Source organism: Felis catus, chromosome D4 (assembly GCF_018350175.1).
Source record: "Felis catus isolate Fca126 chromosome D4, F.catus_Fca126_mat1.0, whole genome shotgun sequence".
In the NCBI taxonomy this organism is placed as follows: Eukaryota; Metazoa; Chordata; class Mammalia; order Carnivora; family Felidae; genus Felis; species Felis catus.
Genome location: NC_058380.1, coordinates 72,412,123 through 72,429,027, shown reverse-complemented (window position 1 = coordinate 72,429,027; position 16,905 = coordinate 72,412,123). Strand labels below are relative to the sequence as shown.

At 37.3% G+C, this 16,905-nt stretch overlaps 1 protein-coding gene across 11 annotated transcripts in view; it reads left to right on the top strand.

Moving 5' to 3' along the window:
- Positions 1–16,905, top strand: part of PTBP3 (polypyrimidine tract binding protein 3) — a 126,833-nt gene that overhangs the window by 65,227 nt on the left and 44,701 nt on the right. For 10 of the 11 annotated variants that reach the window (XM_045043714.1, XM_045043717.1, XM_045043715.1 and 7 more), the window contains one exon: positions 7,685–7,849. The exons of the other annotated variant lie outside the window; for it this stretch is intronic. In XM_045043714.1, coding sequence (XP_044899649.1) covers positions 7,685–7,849 — 165 coding nt within the window. The remainder of the gene's footprint in view (positions 1–7,684; positions 7,850–16,905) is intronic. 11 annotated transcript variants of the gene reach the window in all.

The following is a 16,905-nucleotide window of genomic DNA, read 5'->3' as shown; positions in this document are numbered from 1 at the left end:
TCAGAGGCAGAGCATTTGACTGCAGAAATGGCAGAAATTTAGTTTGCCCTTGAAACTTTTTTCACGAGTAAGAGAAAAACTTACATTCTTATCTCTTAAAATTTCAAGTCCAAAAGGAACTTTTTATAGAATACTTAGAATATATAACAAAGGCATTAAGAATTTCAGTGCCGCTTCTATTTGATGTTAACATTTAAGATGTTAATAAGAATTTGTATAGATATGTTCATTAAATGGTTTTTGACTCTTCTAGGTGAATGTGGAATGTAGAATATCAACATCTCTAACCTCATTTTTCAGTTTTTATTTTGATATAGTTCATATTGACTATAGTTCATCTTTTGTGTCTCTCGAGGTTGATTTGTAGTAGCTAAAATAGTAATTTGAAGTTACTTAAGGGTAGGAAAAATTGATCCACAAAGCAAGAAAGAGGTTTTTTTATTATGTTATGAGCATGTTTGGGCCCTATGGTCTTGCTCTAGGTAAAAGAACTCCTCCAGCCCTTTGATTCTGTGCTGAAAGTCATTATAGTGCAAGCTACTGAATTTAACTTAGTTTTCCACATTTTTAAAACAAAGACTTTTTCTGTGCATAACCCTTAGCTTGTTCTAAGAGATATTAGTGGCATATAATAACCTATATAAACTTAGTAAATGAGATGTTAGACATTTTTAAATAGTGTAGACTTTTATAAATGAAAAATTGACTTCAAAATTCTAAATAGCATCCATTCTCATGGTAAAACATTCAAATAGTCCAGAAAAGTAAAAATGACAACAACAACAACACAGTTGTCCAGAGACAACTAATTAACATTTGCTAACAGTTTGGTGTGTATTCCTTCTCTATCCAGGTGTATTATTATCTGTGTATATAATTTTACATAAGTGGAATCCTAATGTTTTGAAAGATCATATTTTTTCTTTATAATGTATCATGGATATTTTTTTGATAGCTATAAAGGCAGAATTACTTCACAGTTTTTAAGTGAATGCATAATACTCCCTTCTATAAGACAGCCATAATCTATCCAATGTCTTGTTAATAGACATTGAAATTGTTTCCAATTTTACACTTTTTAGAAATAGCACTATAGCAACATTCTTACATATCCTACCACACTTGCAACATTTTCTTACTAGTTAACATTTGTGGCAGTGAAATTGCTGGGACTAAGCATATGCATATTTTATATTTTGATATACGTTTCATGATTGCTTTTTTTAATGTTTATTTTAGAGGGAGAGGGTATGTGTGCAAGTGTGGGGGCGGGGGGGGAGTGGGCAGAGAGACAGGGAGAAAGAGGACCCGTAGTGGGCTCTGTGCTGACAGCAGAAAGCCCAATGGGGGGCTTGAATTAATGAATGGTGAGATCATGACCTGAGCCAAAGTCAGTCACTTAACTGACTGAACCACCCAGGTGACCCACATGATTGCTTTTTTTTAAAGAATATGTGCCAGCTTAGGGTGCCACTCATATATGTAAGCAAGCAGTTTTCCTGTCATCTTTATTAGAGGATGAAATCGTATCTTATTGTTTACTTAATATTTATTTGATAACTTATATAGTGATTTCTGTTGATGCAGTTTTTTTCCCCATTTTTAACACTGTGGTAAATTACATATAAAATTTACCATTTTGACCATTTGTAAATGCCGAGCAGCATTAAGTACATTCATATTGTGCAATCCATCACCACCATCTTTCTCCAGAATTCTTTCACCTTGGGACACCAGGTCATGATCTCATGGTTTGTGAGATTAAGCCCTGCTTTGAGCTCTGTGCTGACAGTGCAGAGCCTGCTTGGGATTCTCTCTCACACTCTCTCCCTCTCCCCTTCCTCCTTCTCTCTCTCTCTCTCTCTCTCTCTCTCTCTCTCTCTCTCTCTCTCTCAAAATAAGTAAATAAACTTAAAAAAATAAATTCTTTCACCTTCCCAAATTGAAACTCTATGCCCTAAACGCTAATTCCGCATTCTTCTGCCCCCCTAGCCTCTGGCAGCCACAGTCTACTTTCTGTCTCTGAGTTTTGTCTACTAATGCGGTTTTAAAAATATTTTTACACAATAGTCAAATCTCTTAAGATTGTATTATGGTTTCTGATTTTGATACCATGCTCATCAGGACCTAGTATACCAACATTAAAAAAATTGTTTTTGGGGTGCCTGGGTGGCTCAGTCAGGCGTCCGACTTCGGCTCAGGTCGTGATCTCGCGGACCGTGAGTTTGAGCCCCGTGTCGGGCTCTGTGCTGACAGCTCAGAGCCTGGAGCCTGTTTCAGATTCTGTATCTCCCTCTCTCTCTGACCCTCCCCCATTCATGCTCTCTCTCTGCCTCAAAAATAAATAAACATTAAAAAAATTTTTTTTTAATTTTTTTTACCTGTATTTTCTTCTCATATTTTTATGTTTTAGTTGTTTTTATTTAAATGTTTAAATTTTTGTTTTATTAGAAATATTTTGGAGGTGGGGAGTGAGGGTAGGCTTTGATCTCCTTTTTAACTCCCATTGACCAGTTTCTCCTTTATCGTTTTTTTTGAATAACCCATTTATTATCTACTTATGTGAAACTTGTTCTTTGTCATGTTCTAGTTTTCTGTACATTTGCTGTACCTACTTAAAACATGCATGTATACCCTTCTTAGACATGCATACACATTCTGCTTGCCTGGCTCTGATATACCCTTATGTCTGTGCTACTCACATGGTGTGCACTCCATGTCTAATCCAGACTACCTTTTGTATTCACTTCTGTTCCATTCCTGTTTTCATGTCCCTAGAGCTAATGTCTCCAGTATTAATATTTTGTAGGGCAAAGCCCTCTTTTATACTCTTTTTTCAGACATTAATTAGCTATTGTATTTTACTTATGTCTCCATATATAATAGAATTATTTAGATAACTTCTACCCCCCCCCCCAAAAAAAAAACACAATTGGAATTGGGTTGATTTTATAGATTAATTTGAGATAATTAACATATTTATATTGCTCTATGATTCTTTTGAGGAGGATGTATTTTGACTCCTGTCTTTCACTAGAGTTTTAAATTTTCATTCATGTAAGTCTTGGCAGTTTTCTTATTAGTGTGATTCCTAAATATGTTGGAATAAGTCTTGAACAAGGAATAAACAATTTAATAAAACTCTTAAAGACTGGATTATTCTAAAGAGAAACTGTGAGGCATTCCAGTTGCTTGGCAACCAAAGCCAGCTGAAATGACCTAGTTAATTCTTCGATAGCCTTGATTTCTTGCTAGTGCCCTTTCCATTTTGTTATTTTTGTGCAATTTTTATACATTGATGTTTGATAAAATATAATAGTTTTTCTTTTATTCAAAGTCCTACACCAAAGTTGAAGTCAGAATTTAAGGTACTTGTTTGCATATATAAAATGTACCAAATGTCTTTTTTTTTTCTGACAGCCCTGGGAAACTGATAAATTACTATTTCATTATCTTTTATCCTCTGAATAACAAGGTAACCCAAAACATGCACATAACTTCTTTTCCAGCCTATGGACATACTTGCCAGAGAGGGTCAGGTGAATATCAAATATTTTTTAAAATTTATTTATTTGAGAGAGAACACAAGCAGGGGAGAAGTGCAAAGGGAGGGAGGGAGGGAGAGGGAGAGGGAGAGGGAGAGGGGGAGAGAGAGAGAGAGAGAGAGAGAGAGAGAGAGAGAGAGAGAGAGAGAGAGAGAGAATCTTAAGCAAGCTTCGCACTCTGCACAGAGCTCAGCCTGGGACCATGACCTGAGCTGAAATCAAGAGTCAGCTGCTCAACCAACTGAGGAGCCCTTCAAGTATCTTTATCTTTTATTTAAACTAAAATTATAGTTGGGGCACCTGGATGGCTCAGTCAGTTAAGCATCCAACTCTTGGTTTTGGCTCAGGTCATGATCCTGTGGTTTAGTGAGTTCTAGCCCCACATCAGGCTCCAAGCTGACAGTGCAGAGCCTGCTTGGGATTCTCTGTCTCCCCCTCTCTTTGCCCCTCCCCCACTTGTGCTTTCTCTGTCTCTCTCAAAATAAATAAATAAGCTTAAAAAATATGTAAACTAAAATTATAGCTAAAAATTTTAGATTGTATTTTGAGGTACAGCATTTGAGAAATGGTTTTATTAATAACCATCATTAGGGTATAGACAGTTTTGTTTTATTTTGGTTTTTTACCTTGTGGGTGGACATTTATAAATCTGCAGAGATAACCATGGAAAGATTTTGCCTAAAAATGTTTTCTTAAAAAATCATCTAACTCTACACTTAAGATCTGTGCATTTTATTGTACATTCATTTCTATCTCAATTTTAGAAATGTCTTTTTCACGTTATCCAGACATGTTTAAATTTTATATGAAGTCTATTTGTCCTCCCCTCACCTTGATGAAATACTTGCATTTCCAGTCATGCTACTGCTGTTTCCTTTATTAAGTTATTAAACTATTCCAGCGAGTTTGTTTAGAAAACATTTAAAAAATTATCTCCCATAGTAGGAATTCTGCTGCCTCATAATTTTTAGCATCAAATACACAGAACATAAATCTTCTATGTGAAATAATCTCTTTATATTAAGAAAATATTTCTCATTTTCTCCCACCCCCAACTTTTCTGTTGCCCTCTGTGGAGAGTGTGCCTCAATTTTATTTTTTTTTTACTTGAATATTTTGTCTAATTAAAAACGGAAACTACAGGGGCGCCTGGGTGGCTCAGTCAGTTAAGCGTCCGACTTCGGCTCAGGTCACGATCTCGCGGTCCGTGAGTTCGAGCCCCGCATCGGGCTCTGGGCTGATGGCTCAGAGCCTGGAGCCTGCTTCCGATTCTGTGTCTCCCTCTCTCTCTCTGCCCCTCCCCCGTTCATGTTCTGTCTCTCTCTGTCCCAAAAAAAAAAAAAATAATAATAATAAAAAAAAACATTGAAAAAAAAATAAAATAATAAAAGCAAAACACAAGAAATGTTAATTTAAAATTGGAAGTGAATATAATATGTAAAAAAGTGGTGATTTTTTTTCATTTTGTGGCACAGACTAATTATCACCATTCTTAAGGAATGATGAGAATGGAACAACGAGATTGATGAAAACTTGCATTTGATTTCATTAATCATTAACCATGCTTTTTTCCCTTAAATTTTCCTTCCTTCACCCACTTCATTTTCTAAATAATGGTTTTAAATTTTGAGGCAGTCATAAAATTGAAAAAGAGTTACAGATACAATACAAGTTTTGATTTCTTCAGGCATTTATGAATAAGTTGCTTACCTGATCGGTCTTCATTGTCCAATATTTTAGTGTGCATTTCCTATAAGCAAGGACATTTTCCTACACAACCAAAATATAGAGGTCAAAATTAGGAAATTGACATTCAGTCCTCAGTCCCCATTCAAGTTTTGCCTATCATCCCAGTAATGTTTATTACAGCAAAACAAACATTATTTAGAATCACATGATCTGTTTAGAAGTCACATCTTTTAGTGTTCTTTAGTCTGAAACAGTTCCTCAGTTTTTGACTTTCATGACCTTGATTTGACACTTTGGATAATTGTAGGCAGTCTGTCGTCTTGATTTCCCTCAATTTGAGTTTATCTGATATTGCCTTGTGATTACATTCAGTGTATATAGTTTGACAGGAACATCGTAGAAGTAATGTCCTTTTTTTTCTCATTGCATCATATCAGGTGGCACATAATTTCAGTTTGTTGCATTACTGATGTTGTGCTCTTAAATTCCTTGATGAGGCTCATGTTTGGCTTCTCCACTGTAAAGTTATGACTTACAAAGAAGAAAGAGGAATATTTTGGGGGAAGGTACTTTAAAGCAGTATATATATATACTTCTTACCAACTGTTAACTTATACCAGTATGGATTTAAGGTTTCCTGTTTTATTTGATGGGTTGTTATTTGTTACAATCACTATTTTGATTCTGAAACTGTCCTATATTTGGCCAGTGGGAGCCCCTTCAAGAAGCTGTCTTCTATCTTTTGGCATGTTTCCATAAATATTTGAACAGTTCTTTGCATCCTAGTAAAAACAAACAAAAAAAACCAAAGAAACAAAAAAGTTACTCATTTTGTACTGTCTTTGCTCCAGCTCTGGAACTCGACTTGTTTTAGGGCACTCTGGTCTTTTTAGTGGAGCATGCTATTTCAAAACTCATCTGCCGAATGAAATCTTGCCATTTGCAACAATATGGATCTACCTAGAGGGTATTATGCTAAGTGAAATAAATCAGACAGAGAAAGACAAATATGTGATTTACTTATATGTGGAATCTAGAAAATAAGTTAAAAACAAAAAACAAATTCTTAAATACACAGAGCAAACTAGTGGTTGCCACACAGGAAGGTGGTTGGGAGGAGGGTTTGGCAAAATAGGTGAAAGGTATTAAGAAGTGCAGACTCCCAGTTATAAATGTCATGTAGATAAAAAGTACAGCATAGGGAATATAGTCAATAATATTGTACTAGCGTTGTATGGTGGCAGATGGTGCCTGCATTTGTGGTAAGTATTGAGCAATATATAGAATTTTCAAATCACAATGGTGTACACCTGAAACTAATATAACATTGTACGTCAACTGTAATTCAATAACAACAACAAGAACAATAAAAATAGGAGACGTTTCCAGGAGTTTGACAGAAGTGGGGTTCAGAATTGTGTTTGAGACATTTTCAGATTTTCATCAAGTGTTTAAGTACCACTGTTTACAGTCCTCTGTGTGACTCCAGACAAACCATTTAACTCATCTCAGACTCGGTTTTCTCATCTGAAAAAAATGTAATAATACATGTCTCGTAAATTGTTGTGAGAATTAAAGAGAGTTGTATAGTGAATGCATAGAATGATACCTGCAATTAGTGCTCCGTAAATGTTCTATTATAAGTAAATATTGTCTTCTTGCTAAAAAAAAATAAAAGCTTGTCTGCCTGCCCCTGCTTGGGTTCTTACATCCTATTTTAGGCTGCCCCACCGTTGAATTACCTTCTTACCCTGGTCAGGCCTTCATGGGCCTCCTCTTCACCCTGCTTGGACTGTCTTCACTACATTGGTTCACACCATGTGGACCCTTTCCTAACTCTCCTTGGGCTCTAACAGTCCTGCCAGGCTATTCTCTTCTGGATGCATTTCTTACCCTTTTCATATTCCTCAGGTTTGATGTCTAGCACTGAACCACCCCCACACTAGATACCTTTCTTAGCTTGTTTGGGCTCAAGTTGCCCTTGCCAGGCAGCCTACTGTGTAGATGCTGTCCTCATCGCTCAGGCTCTGATGCTTATGCCAGGATGCCTTCCTATAGGGATGCATTCCTAACCCCCTCTGAACCACCATAGCTCCATATTTGCGTCTATCATATGCCACCCAAAGGTTTTAGAACTCAGTGGTTCAGGGAGGGAAAAAGAAGAGGGACTTGAGTGGTTTTTAAGTCATCTTTAATGTTGCTTTCACTTTTTTTTCCTGTTATTTAAAAATTAGGAAATAAAAATCATCTCCACATTTTCCTTTTTTTTTTTTTTTTTTGCCATGTGTTTTTTTTCATTTCTTCAAGTAACTTTAAGTACCTTTCTTAAATATTGTGTCATTGTGATAAGAAAGCAAGTCTTTTGAATCTTAACTGATTACAAATTTAGGATATGTGCATCTAGAGAAAGTAGATATGTATTTTTTTCCTTATTTTGGATTGTTTTATAGAGAGCCCAAGCTGCACTGCAGGCTGTCAGCGCTGTCCAGTCAGGAAGCCTGGCCCTTCCTGGAGCTCCTACCAATGAAGGCACAGTCATACCTGGGCAGAGCCCTGTGCTCCGAATAATTATTGAAAACCTCTTTTACCCTGTTACTCTGGAAGTTCTTCATCAGGTAAAGTGGAACAACACTCTTAAGAGGCAAATGTGACCTCTGTAGCTTTTGATGTTTATATCTTAACTTTTTTTTTTTTTTTTTTGGCTGGTATATATGTTTAAATAATAATAACCTTAGGCATCCTGTTTTATGTAGGAAATAGTATCTATTAGAGATAATTTTTTTTAATGTTTATTTTGAGAGAGAGAGAACACAAGTGGGGGGGGACAGAGAGAGAGGGAGACACAGAATCTGAAGCAGGCTCCCGGCTCTAAGCTGTCCGCATAGAGCCCGATGCAGTGCCCGAACTCGTGAGCTGCGATATCATGACCTGAGTGAAGTTGGACGCTCAATCAACTGAGCCACCTAGGCGCCCAGAGATAACTTTTCTATAGCTTCATTTTTCTAACTTAAATACTTGATATAAAAGGGTATGTAAGAAATTCTTTTTTAAAAATACATAAGCATGAAAATGAACAAAGCATAGAATCCTATTAAAAACACACTGATAGTAGTTATTCTATTAACTCTTTCTTACATTTGAGTATTTTCATTTTAGAAACTCTGAAAGGAAAGTATGTGGTAACTCTTCATGTATAAAATGGAAGTATCATGTTAAATACTGACTGATGGTCAACATAATTTTCATAGACTACCCATTAATATGTCCAAACTGTTGTGATAAAAGGCACCCCACCACATCATGGCCTACTATGAGAGTGTCGAATTTAAGAACTGGAAGGTAACTAAGTTACATAATTTTGTGGTGAGTAAAACTGAGAGTTAATTAAATATTGTAGAGAGTAACTGAAGAGACAGTTAGAACTCAAGCCTCCTAATATGAAGTCCAATGTTGTGTTTTGTATGCTTGTTATACATATGTGTGTGTGTGTGTGTGTGTGTGTGTGTGTGTGTGTGTGTGTTTATATATTTCCAAAAGAGGGCAAGAAAGAAGAGGACAGAAGATCCAAGGTGGGCTCTGTGCTGACAGCAGAGAGCACAATGTGAGGTTTGAACTCATAAACTGCAAGATCATGACCTGAGTCAAAGCCGGCTGCTTAACCAACTGAGCCACCCAGGCACCCCTGCTTGTTACAGTTTTAACTAATACTCCATATATACATATCCTCAAAATGTAACGTACAATTACTTGGTATCTAGCCCAAAAACTTCAATTAGTTTTTGTCCTCTTTTGCTGCATATTGATTCCATTCCCTCATACTTGTCAAGCCATACACTGTAATGTTAAAACACTAAAACGGGTACCTGGGTGGCTTAGTCAATTAAGCATCCAACTTCAGCTCAGGTCATGATCTCCTAGCTTGTGGGTTCAAGCCCTGCATCCACCTCTGTGCTAACAGTTCAGAGCCTGGAGCCTGCTTCAGATTCTCTCTCTCTCTCTCTCTCTCTCTCTCTCTCTCCCCCCCCCCCACTCTCCCTCTCCCCGCCCCAATCCCTCGCTCAGGCGTGCATACTCTCTCTCTCAAAAATAAATAAATATTTAAAAAATTTTAAACACTAAAACATATACTTATTTTCAAATTTATATCTCAGTATGTACTGCATAGTGTGATGCCAAGTCAGTCCAGAATCATTTAACTGTTTTCCAAACCTTTGGCTTTGCACTACTAAGTGAAGAGTCATAGGGATGTATATGTGCATGTGTGTTTAAGAATTGAAGTACATTCCGGGGCGCCTGGGTGGCTCAGTCAGTTAAGTGTCCGACTTCGGCTCAGGTCATGATCTCGCGGTTCGTGAGTTCAAGCCCCGCGTCGGGCTCTGTGCTGACCACTCAGAGCCTGGAGCCTGTTTCGGATTTGTGTGTCTCTCTCTCTCTGACCCTCCCCCGTTCATGCTCTTTCTCTCTCTGTCTCAAAAATAAATAAACGTTAAAAAAATAATTAAAAAAAAAGAAAAGAATTGAAGTACCTTCCATCCTATTCTCACATTTTATAAATTAGGAAGCTGGGGTCCTTAAAGTCACATTACTTTCCCACAGTCATTGTACTAATTGGCAATAAAGTTCAGATACATTTCCCAACACACTTCCTGTGCCATGCATATAAATATCAAAATATACCATTTATTAGGCCTACTGTGTTCCCTATAGTAGTTTTATGCATACCATTTTCTAAATATACTCATTTGTGAAGCATGTCTAGGAAAGGCCTTAACAGTACTATCCATAGCCACGCTTCTTCCTTACAAAGGTTTCAGCAGTTGCTTAAGTGATTGGCTTCTTAGTTCTGGTGACTTTTCTTGTCCTATGTTTATCCCAGAGTGTCAGTGAGCACTGTGATCCATCAGCAGTGTTTGTTTGCTTTTGTAACGGTAACATCGAAGCTACTACTAACTTACTAACGCTGTTTTACAGAAGATGTTCTTGCACCTGTGGCTCAACAGTGCCATCATTCAGCCTTGAGTTTAGCTAGAGTCTTGTGGTTCTGCCCTGTCATTCCATTTATTTTTTCCCTGAGAGCAGTAACAAACCTTGTTTCTCTCCCAAAAGATCATGGGGTCCTTCAGAGTGAAGAGGAGTAATTCTGAGAGTCCTTAGTAGTAAGCAGGACTCTCAGCCTTTCAGTTATCACACTTCCTTGTTTAATCCTCTTTTCCCTTGCTGTCGGAATGAAATCAAAGCCCTTACCAAGGCCCTTAAGGTCCCACATGCAGACCTCTCCCCTTCTCTTTAACCTCATTTCCTAACACCCTTCTGCTTATTTAGCCACTGGCTTTTCTGGCCCTTTGCCCCCAGTTTACTCATGTCTTAGTCCGTTTCTATCTCCTATTTCTTTCCAAAACACTTCACTGAGACGGTCACTTAGTTGAACCTACATCATTCAGTCTACAGCTCAAATTTGCCTCCTCAGCCTTTCTCTCATTGCATTAACTGAGCCCTCTCCCCTAGCACTCTGTGTCATTAGCCAACTAAAGTGTAGTATAACATGATTAAGGATACAGGGTCTGGAGCTGGTTTGAATCCTGGCTCTTCCACTTACTACCTGTATAACCCTGGGCAACTAACTTACCTCTCTGTATCTTTTTCTTATTTATATAATGGGGCTGGACATGGTGTCTATCTTTTATATATCTTTATATCTTTACTGTGAATGTATCTTTATATCTTTATTGTGAAGATTACATGAGTTAATGCATTTAAGGCACCTAGAAATATTAAGGTATACATTAGAAAGATACATATTAAGTGCTCAAGAAATGTTAGCTGTAATTATTAGACACTAGTAAATTGCACTGTAAGAAACTGATCCTTGCTCTGGTCTTGTGGGTAAGATATAACTTCCTAAGTAATAGCCTAAAAATGTGATGAATATTGTGGTGGGATAATACATGGAAGTATGGAGTTGGTTGCACCTGTTGTAATTAATTAGCATATTATTTTATATTTTTTTTCTGAAGAGTTGGCATTAGCTAAGCTCTTCTCTGACATCTCTTGAAGTTAGTATTTTTTTCTTTAGCTCATGGTAAGGGGAGTGAGTGAGTGAGATGAGAGTGGTGCTATTTCAGGTGAGGAAAGTTAACGGAGGTTTTCAATATGATGATATTTGAGCAGAGGCTTAAAGTATGTGGTAGAATAACACAGAAAGAACAGCAAGTGTGAAGTGTCTAAGTGCAAGGGTGCTTAATGTGTTGAAATATCAGAAATAAGGCTATGTAATTGCAATTGTGAAAAGTGGGAAAACTATAAATGATAGAATCAGAGAAGGGGTTAGGATCCAGATGATGCAAAGCCTTTATAATCTTTACACTATGTAAGATAGGAAGCCATTAGAGGATTTTGAGTAGAGGAGTAAGATGATAGATTTATGTTTTAATGGAATCACTCTTGTTGCTGTGTTAAGAATAAATTGTAGGCATAAGTGGAGGATCTTAGCATAGTCCAGGTAAGAGATGGTGGTGACCCATGTGAGGATGTGGTCTCGGGAAGTGGTGATTATGGATATATTTGGAAGGATTTGCTGATGGGTTGAGTAATCGTGGATTATGAAGAAAAAGTGGAGTAATCAAGAATGCCTTCCAGATTTTGGATGTGAGCCTCTGGTAAAATAGAGCAATTTTATACTAAGATAGTAAAGACTAAAGGGAAAAGAAGATTTGGGGCAGGGTAGAGGTAGTGTTTTGGACAAGATAATTTTGGGATACCTATTAGGCATGCAAGTGGTTGATGTTGAATAGACAATTGGGAAATAAGTTTGGAACAAGTGTAGGAATTCAGGGCTGGAGATTTGGTTATCATCAGCATATGGGTGGTAATTAAAGCCATTGGATTGGATTGCATAATCTAGAGAGTGTTTGTAAGTTAGGAAGTCATTTCTCAACAATTCCATAATGTAAATTCAACCTTGCATACTAAAAAATTTCTTTGTGTACTGAAATAGTACAAAACAATGTTCTCATGTAGTCCATTACTTCCAAATACTGTTATTTATGGGAGTTTTTTATGAATGTCCAATAGATGAATGTCTTCAAGATAAAGAACTGATCTTTTTGAATTGCAGAGTAAAGATAAATAACTTTAAAAAGCAATTATTAAAAGAGTCAGTACTAGTAATATACAATTCTGGTTCTTTTTTTTTTTATTTAAAAAAAATTTTTTTTTCAACGTTTTTATTTATTTTTGGGACAGAGAGAGACAGAGCATGAACGGGGGAGGGGCAGAGAGAGAGGGAGACACAGAATCAGAAACAGGCTCCAGGCTCTGAGCCATCAGCCCAGAGCCCGATGCGGGGCTCGAACTCACAGACCGCGAGATCGTGACCTGGCTGAAGTCGGACGCTTAACCGACTGCGCTACCCAGGCGCCCCAACAATTCTGGTTCTTAAATCTTACTGTTTCATTGGGGACAGAAATTACTGTAAACAATTTATGGCCGATACACTAGGTTTTTGGGGTTTTTTTTAGTGTGTATTTATTTTTGGATGTTTGAGCCACCCAGGCGCCCCAGTACACTTTTTACAAGTGAATACTAGTGAACTTTTTTAGTTTCTGATAAGTGCTCCATGTATAAACATCACCATGAAGATTAATTTTACCTGAATTTGATCTTTGGTATTCTCTTCATTCCCCCCCCCTTTTAATGTTTGTTTGTTTGTTTCGAGAGAGTGAGTGCGCACATGTGCACACAAGCAGGGGAGGAGTAGAGAGAGAGGAAGAAAGAATCCCAAGCAGGCTCCATGCTGTCAGTGCAGAGCCTGACTTAGGGCTTGACCTCATGAACCGTGAGATCATGACCTGAGCTGAAATCAAGAGTCAGGTGCTTAATCCACTGAGCCACCCAGGCACCTCTCTCTTCATCCCATTTTAAAGTCTTAAAAGATTAAATGCATAGGAGACATCAAGAGTTGGGTCTGTGTGTTTGTGTTTATGACAGAAAAATAAATAGAGAAGTAGGATCAAAGAGTCAAATTATTACTGTAATCAATAATAATAAATCCATATATATTAAACTTTCCTGAATGTTAATCTTATGAGACCAAATCTGTTTAAAATTGTTGGTAAATTATTACTGTTGGTAATTATGAAAAGTTGTTAAAAATCACACTCGAGGGGTGCCTGGTTGGCTCAGATGGTTAAGCGTCCGACTTCGGCTCAGGTCATGATCTTGTGGTTTGTTCATGGGCTCAAGCCCTGCATCAGGCTCTGTGCTGACAGTGCAGAGACTGCTTAGGATTCTCTCTCTCTCTACCCGCGGCCCCCCCCCCCCCCGCCCCATTCCTCTCCCACTCGTGCTTTCTCTCTCAAATTTTTAAAAAAATCACACTTGAGGCATTAGCCTAGATTCCCTGGTGTTGCTCACTTACTTTGTTCAAAAGTATCAGATTGATGTTTAAAGCTACTCTGTCAGTACATACAATCCAGGGGACCCTAGGTAACTGTCCATGGTTAGCCAGTTCCACCCATTTATATTCTGTTAACACATTCAGTTAAAAATCACACAGCCAAACACAGCAGTGAGTGAGGATGTGCATCATGTTGGTGTTCATGTTAAATGAGAGAATGTAAACATTAATAAAATCTGAAGGTTAAGTAGAAATTTTCTAGGTTCTAAGCATAATTTAGTGTAAAATTCCAGATTTGAAAGCGAATTTTATGTTCTTACTACTTCATTAATGAGATATTTTACATGAAGAATGTTTATTATTTTCAAAAAACTGCATGTTGCCATAATTCCAGTCAGGTCTAAGTATAATTCTTTATCAGTTAATAATAAGCATTTACGATGTACTTGTTTATATGCCAAGAATTTTACTCAATGATATAGAAATGATTAAGACAAGGTGTGTGTGTGTGTGTGTGTGTGTGTGTGTGTGTGTGTGTGTGTACATACACACCTTCAAGGAGCTTTCAGTCTAATTAAAGGAGACATATGTAAACAAATGTATAGCACAGTATAAGTAAAACAAAAATATATATGAGACCAAGAAGGGAGTAATAAGAAAGAGAATGAACTCTGTTGATACTTGGGAGAGGCTGAGAATTTTCTGGTGGCATTACTTTCCTGAGCTGAATTTTGGAAAAGATAAATGAAAATTTACTAGGTATTAAGCATAGAGTTCTAAGAAAAAGGGAATAGCCATGTGTATAGGCATAGATGTCTGAAATCCCTTGGTACATTTAGAGAACTAGACACAACTGCACATTGTTGGTATAAATAGTGTAATATAGAGTATCAGGAAATGTGGTTAGAGAAGTAAACCAGAGCAAAATTATATACGATATAATCTTACTTGTAGTTTAGAATACTACCTGTGGCTGCAGTAAAAAAGTCTATTACTACTCCTTTACCCAACACTCAGATTATGCACTTATATAGATCTGGGTGTGTTTGTGATCACAGTATCACCAAGGATGGAAATAAGAAAATACAAGACCTTTTCCCAGGAATGCTTGTATCTTAAAGAAAGATACAACATAAAATCTATATTCTTTGACAGCTGAGAAGATAAGTGTGGTATTCTTTTATAAATTTTAAGAATATTATCTAGAACACACAGGGTGTACTGAGGAAATGCCTGTGACAGGACCAGAATTTTCATTAAAAGAACAAAAAGAAATTCCTAATGTTTTCAGAACAGTTAAATGAGAGATTAAGATCAGCTGTTTGTTTGTTTGGTTTTTGTTTTGAGAGAGCGAGGGCACTAGTGAGCAAGGAGCAGAGAGAGAAAGAGGGAGGGAGAATCCCACGAGGGGCAGAAAGAGAGAAGCAGGGCTTGCCCAGGGCTCTTGTTTTACCTGAGAAGCTGATCTCGTGCTCACCAGAGGGGCAGGAGATCACTCTAGGTGGGGCTCAAGCTCACCCGAAGCAGGGAACGAGATCACACAAAGTGGGGCTCAAGCTCACTTGATGTGGGACTCAGACTCATGGAATCTGAGATCCTGACCTAAGCCAAAGTTGATGCTTAATGACTGAGCCACCCAGGTGCCCAAGATCCCAAAGTTCTGAACTCTGAAATATGACCATAACTAAATTAACTGCGTTGTTTTTTTTTTTTTTTTTAAGGAATTTCAACAAAGAATCCTCAGACTAATTTTAAGTAATAACATTTTTTGATGAGCCCTTCTAAGACAAATTGGTTCTGCAAATCTTGTTCAGTGGTGTTATCTCCTATAAGAAGTGTTTGACTCTAGGGGCGCCTGGGTGGCGCAGTCGGTTAAGCGTCCGACTTCAGCCAGGTCACGATCTCGCGGTCCGTGAGTTCGAGCCCCGCGTCAGGCTCTGGGCTGATGGCTCAGAGCCTGGAGCCTGTTTCCGTTTCTGTGTCTCCCTCTCTCTCTGCCCCTCGCCCATTCATGCTCTGTCTCTCTGTGTCCCAAAAATAAATAAACATTGAAAAAAAAAAAAAGAAAAAAAAAAAAAGAAGTGTTTGACTCTAAGCTGATTATCTGTTAGCATTTTGCCAAAAATGAGTATTTGGACTTTAGGACAGTTTATTTGGGGGTTGTAAAGTATACATAAAATTTACCATTTAACTGTTTTTTAAGTGTACAGATCAGTGACATTAAATACACTCTCATTGTTTTGCAATTATCACCACTCACCTTATATCTCCAAAAAGCTTTTTGTCTTCCTAAATTGAAACTCCCACACCCATTAAAAAATACCTCCCCATTCCCCTTTTCTCTCAGCCCTTGGCAGCCACCATTCTACTTGCTGTCTATGTATTTGACTTCTTTACATTATATAAGTGGAACCATGGATAATTTGTTCTTTTGTGACTGGCTTACTTCACTTAAGTGTCTTTAGGGTTCATCCATGTGGTAGCATGTATCAGAATATCCTTTCTTTTAAAGGCTGAATAATATTCCTTTGTATGTATTTAACACATTGTTGTTTATCCATTCATCTGTGGATGGACATTTAGGTTGCTTCCATCTTTTGCAAATAATGCTGCTACCAACATGGATGTACAAATAAATACCTCTTTAAGTCCCTGCTTTTGGTTCTTTTGGGCTTATACTAAGAAGTCGAACTGTTGAATCATATGGTAATTTTTTTTTTTTTTTTACTTTTCTTGAAGAACCACCATCCTATTTTCCATAGCAGCTACATCATTTTACATTCCTACCAACAGTGCACAAGGGTTCTGTTTTCTCCACATCCTCCCCAACCCTTGGTATTTTCTGGGTTTGTTTTTTGTTTTTGATAAAAGCTGTCCTAATGAGTGCGAAATCTCATTGAGTTTTTATTTGCATTTCCCTAATGATTAGTGGTGCTGAGCATCTTTTCATGTGTTTATTGGCTATTTGATTATTTTTAAGTCCTTTGCTGATTTTTGTTGTTGAATTATAGGAGTTCTTCATATATTTTGGATAGTAACCCCTTACCAGATATGATTTGCAAATATGATCTCCTGTTTTGTGGGTTGCTGTTTCACTCTGTTGATAGTGTCTTTTGATGCACATACGTCTTAAATTTTGATGTAGTAGAAGTTGCCTATTCTTTTGCTGCTGTGCTTTAGGGTATTTATTATTGATCATTCTTTCTAAAGGTAATTAAAAGGGAGGAAGGACTATTTGGCTATTAAGGACATTCATATATAGTATTTGATAATAGT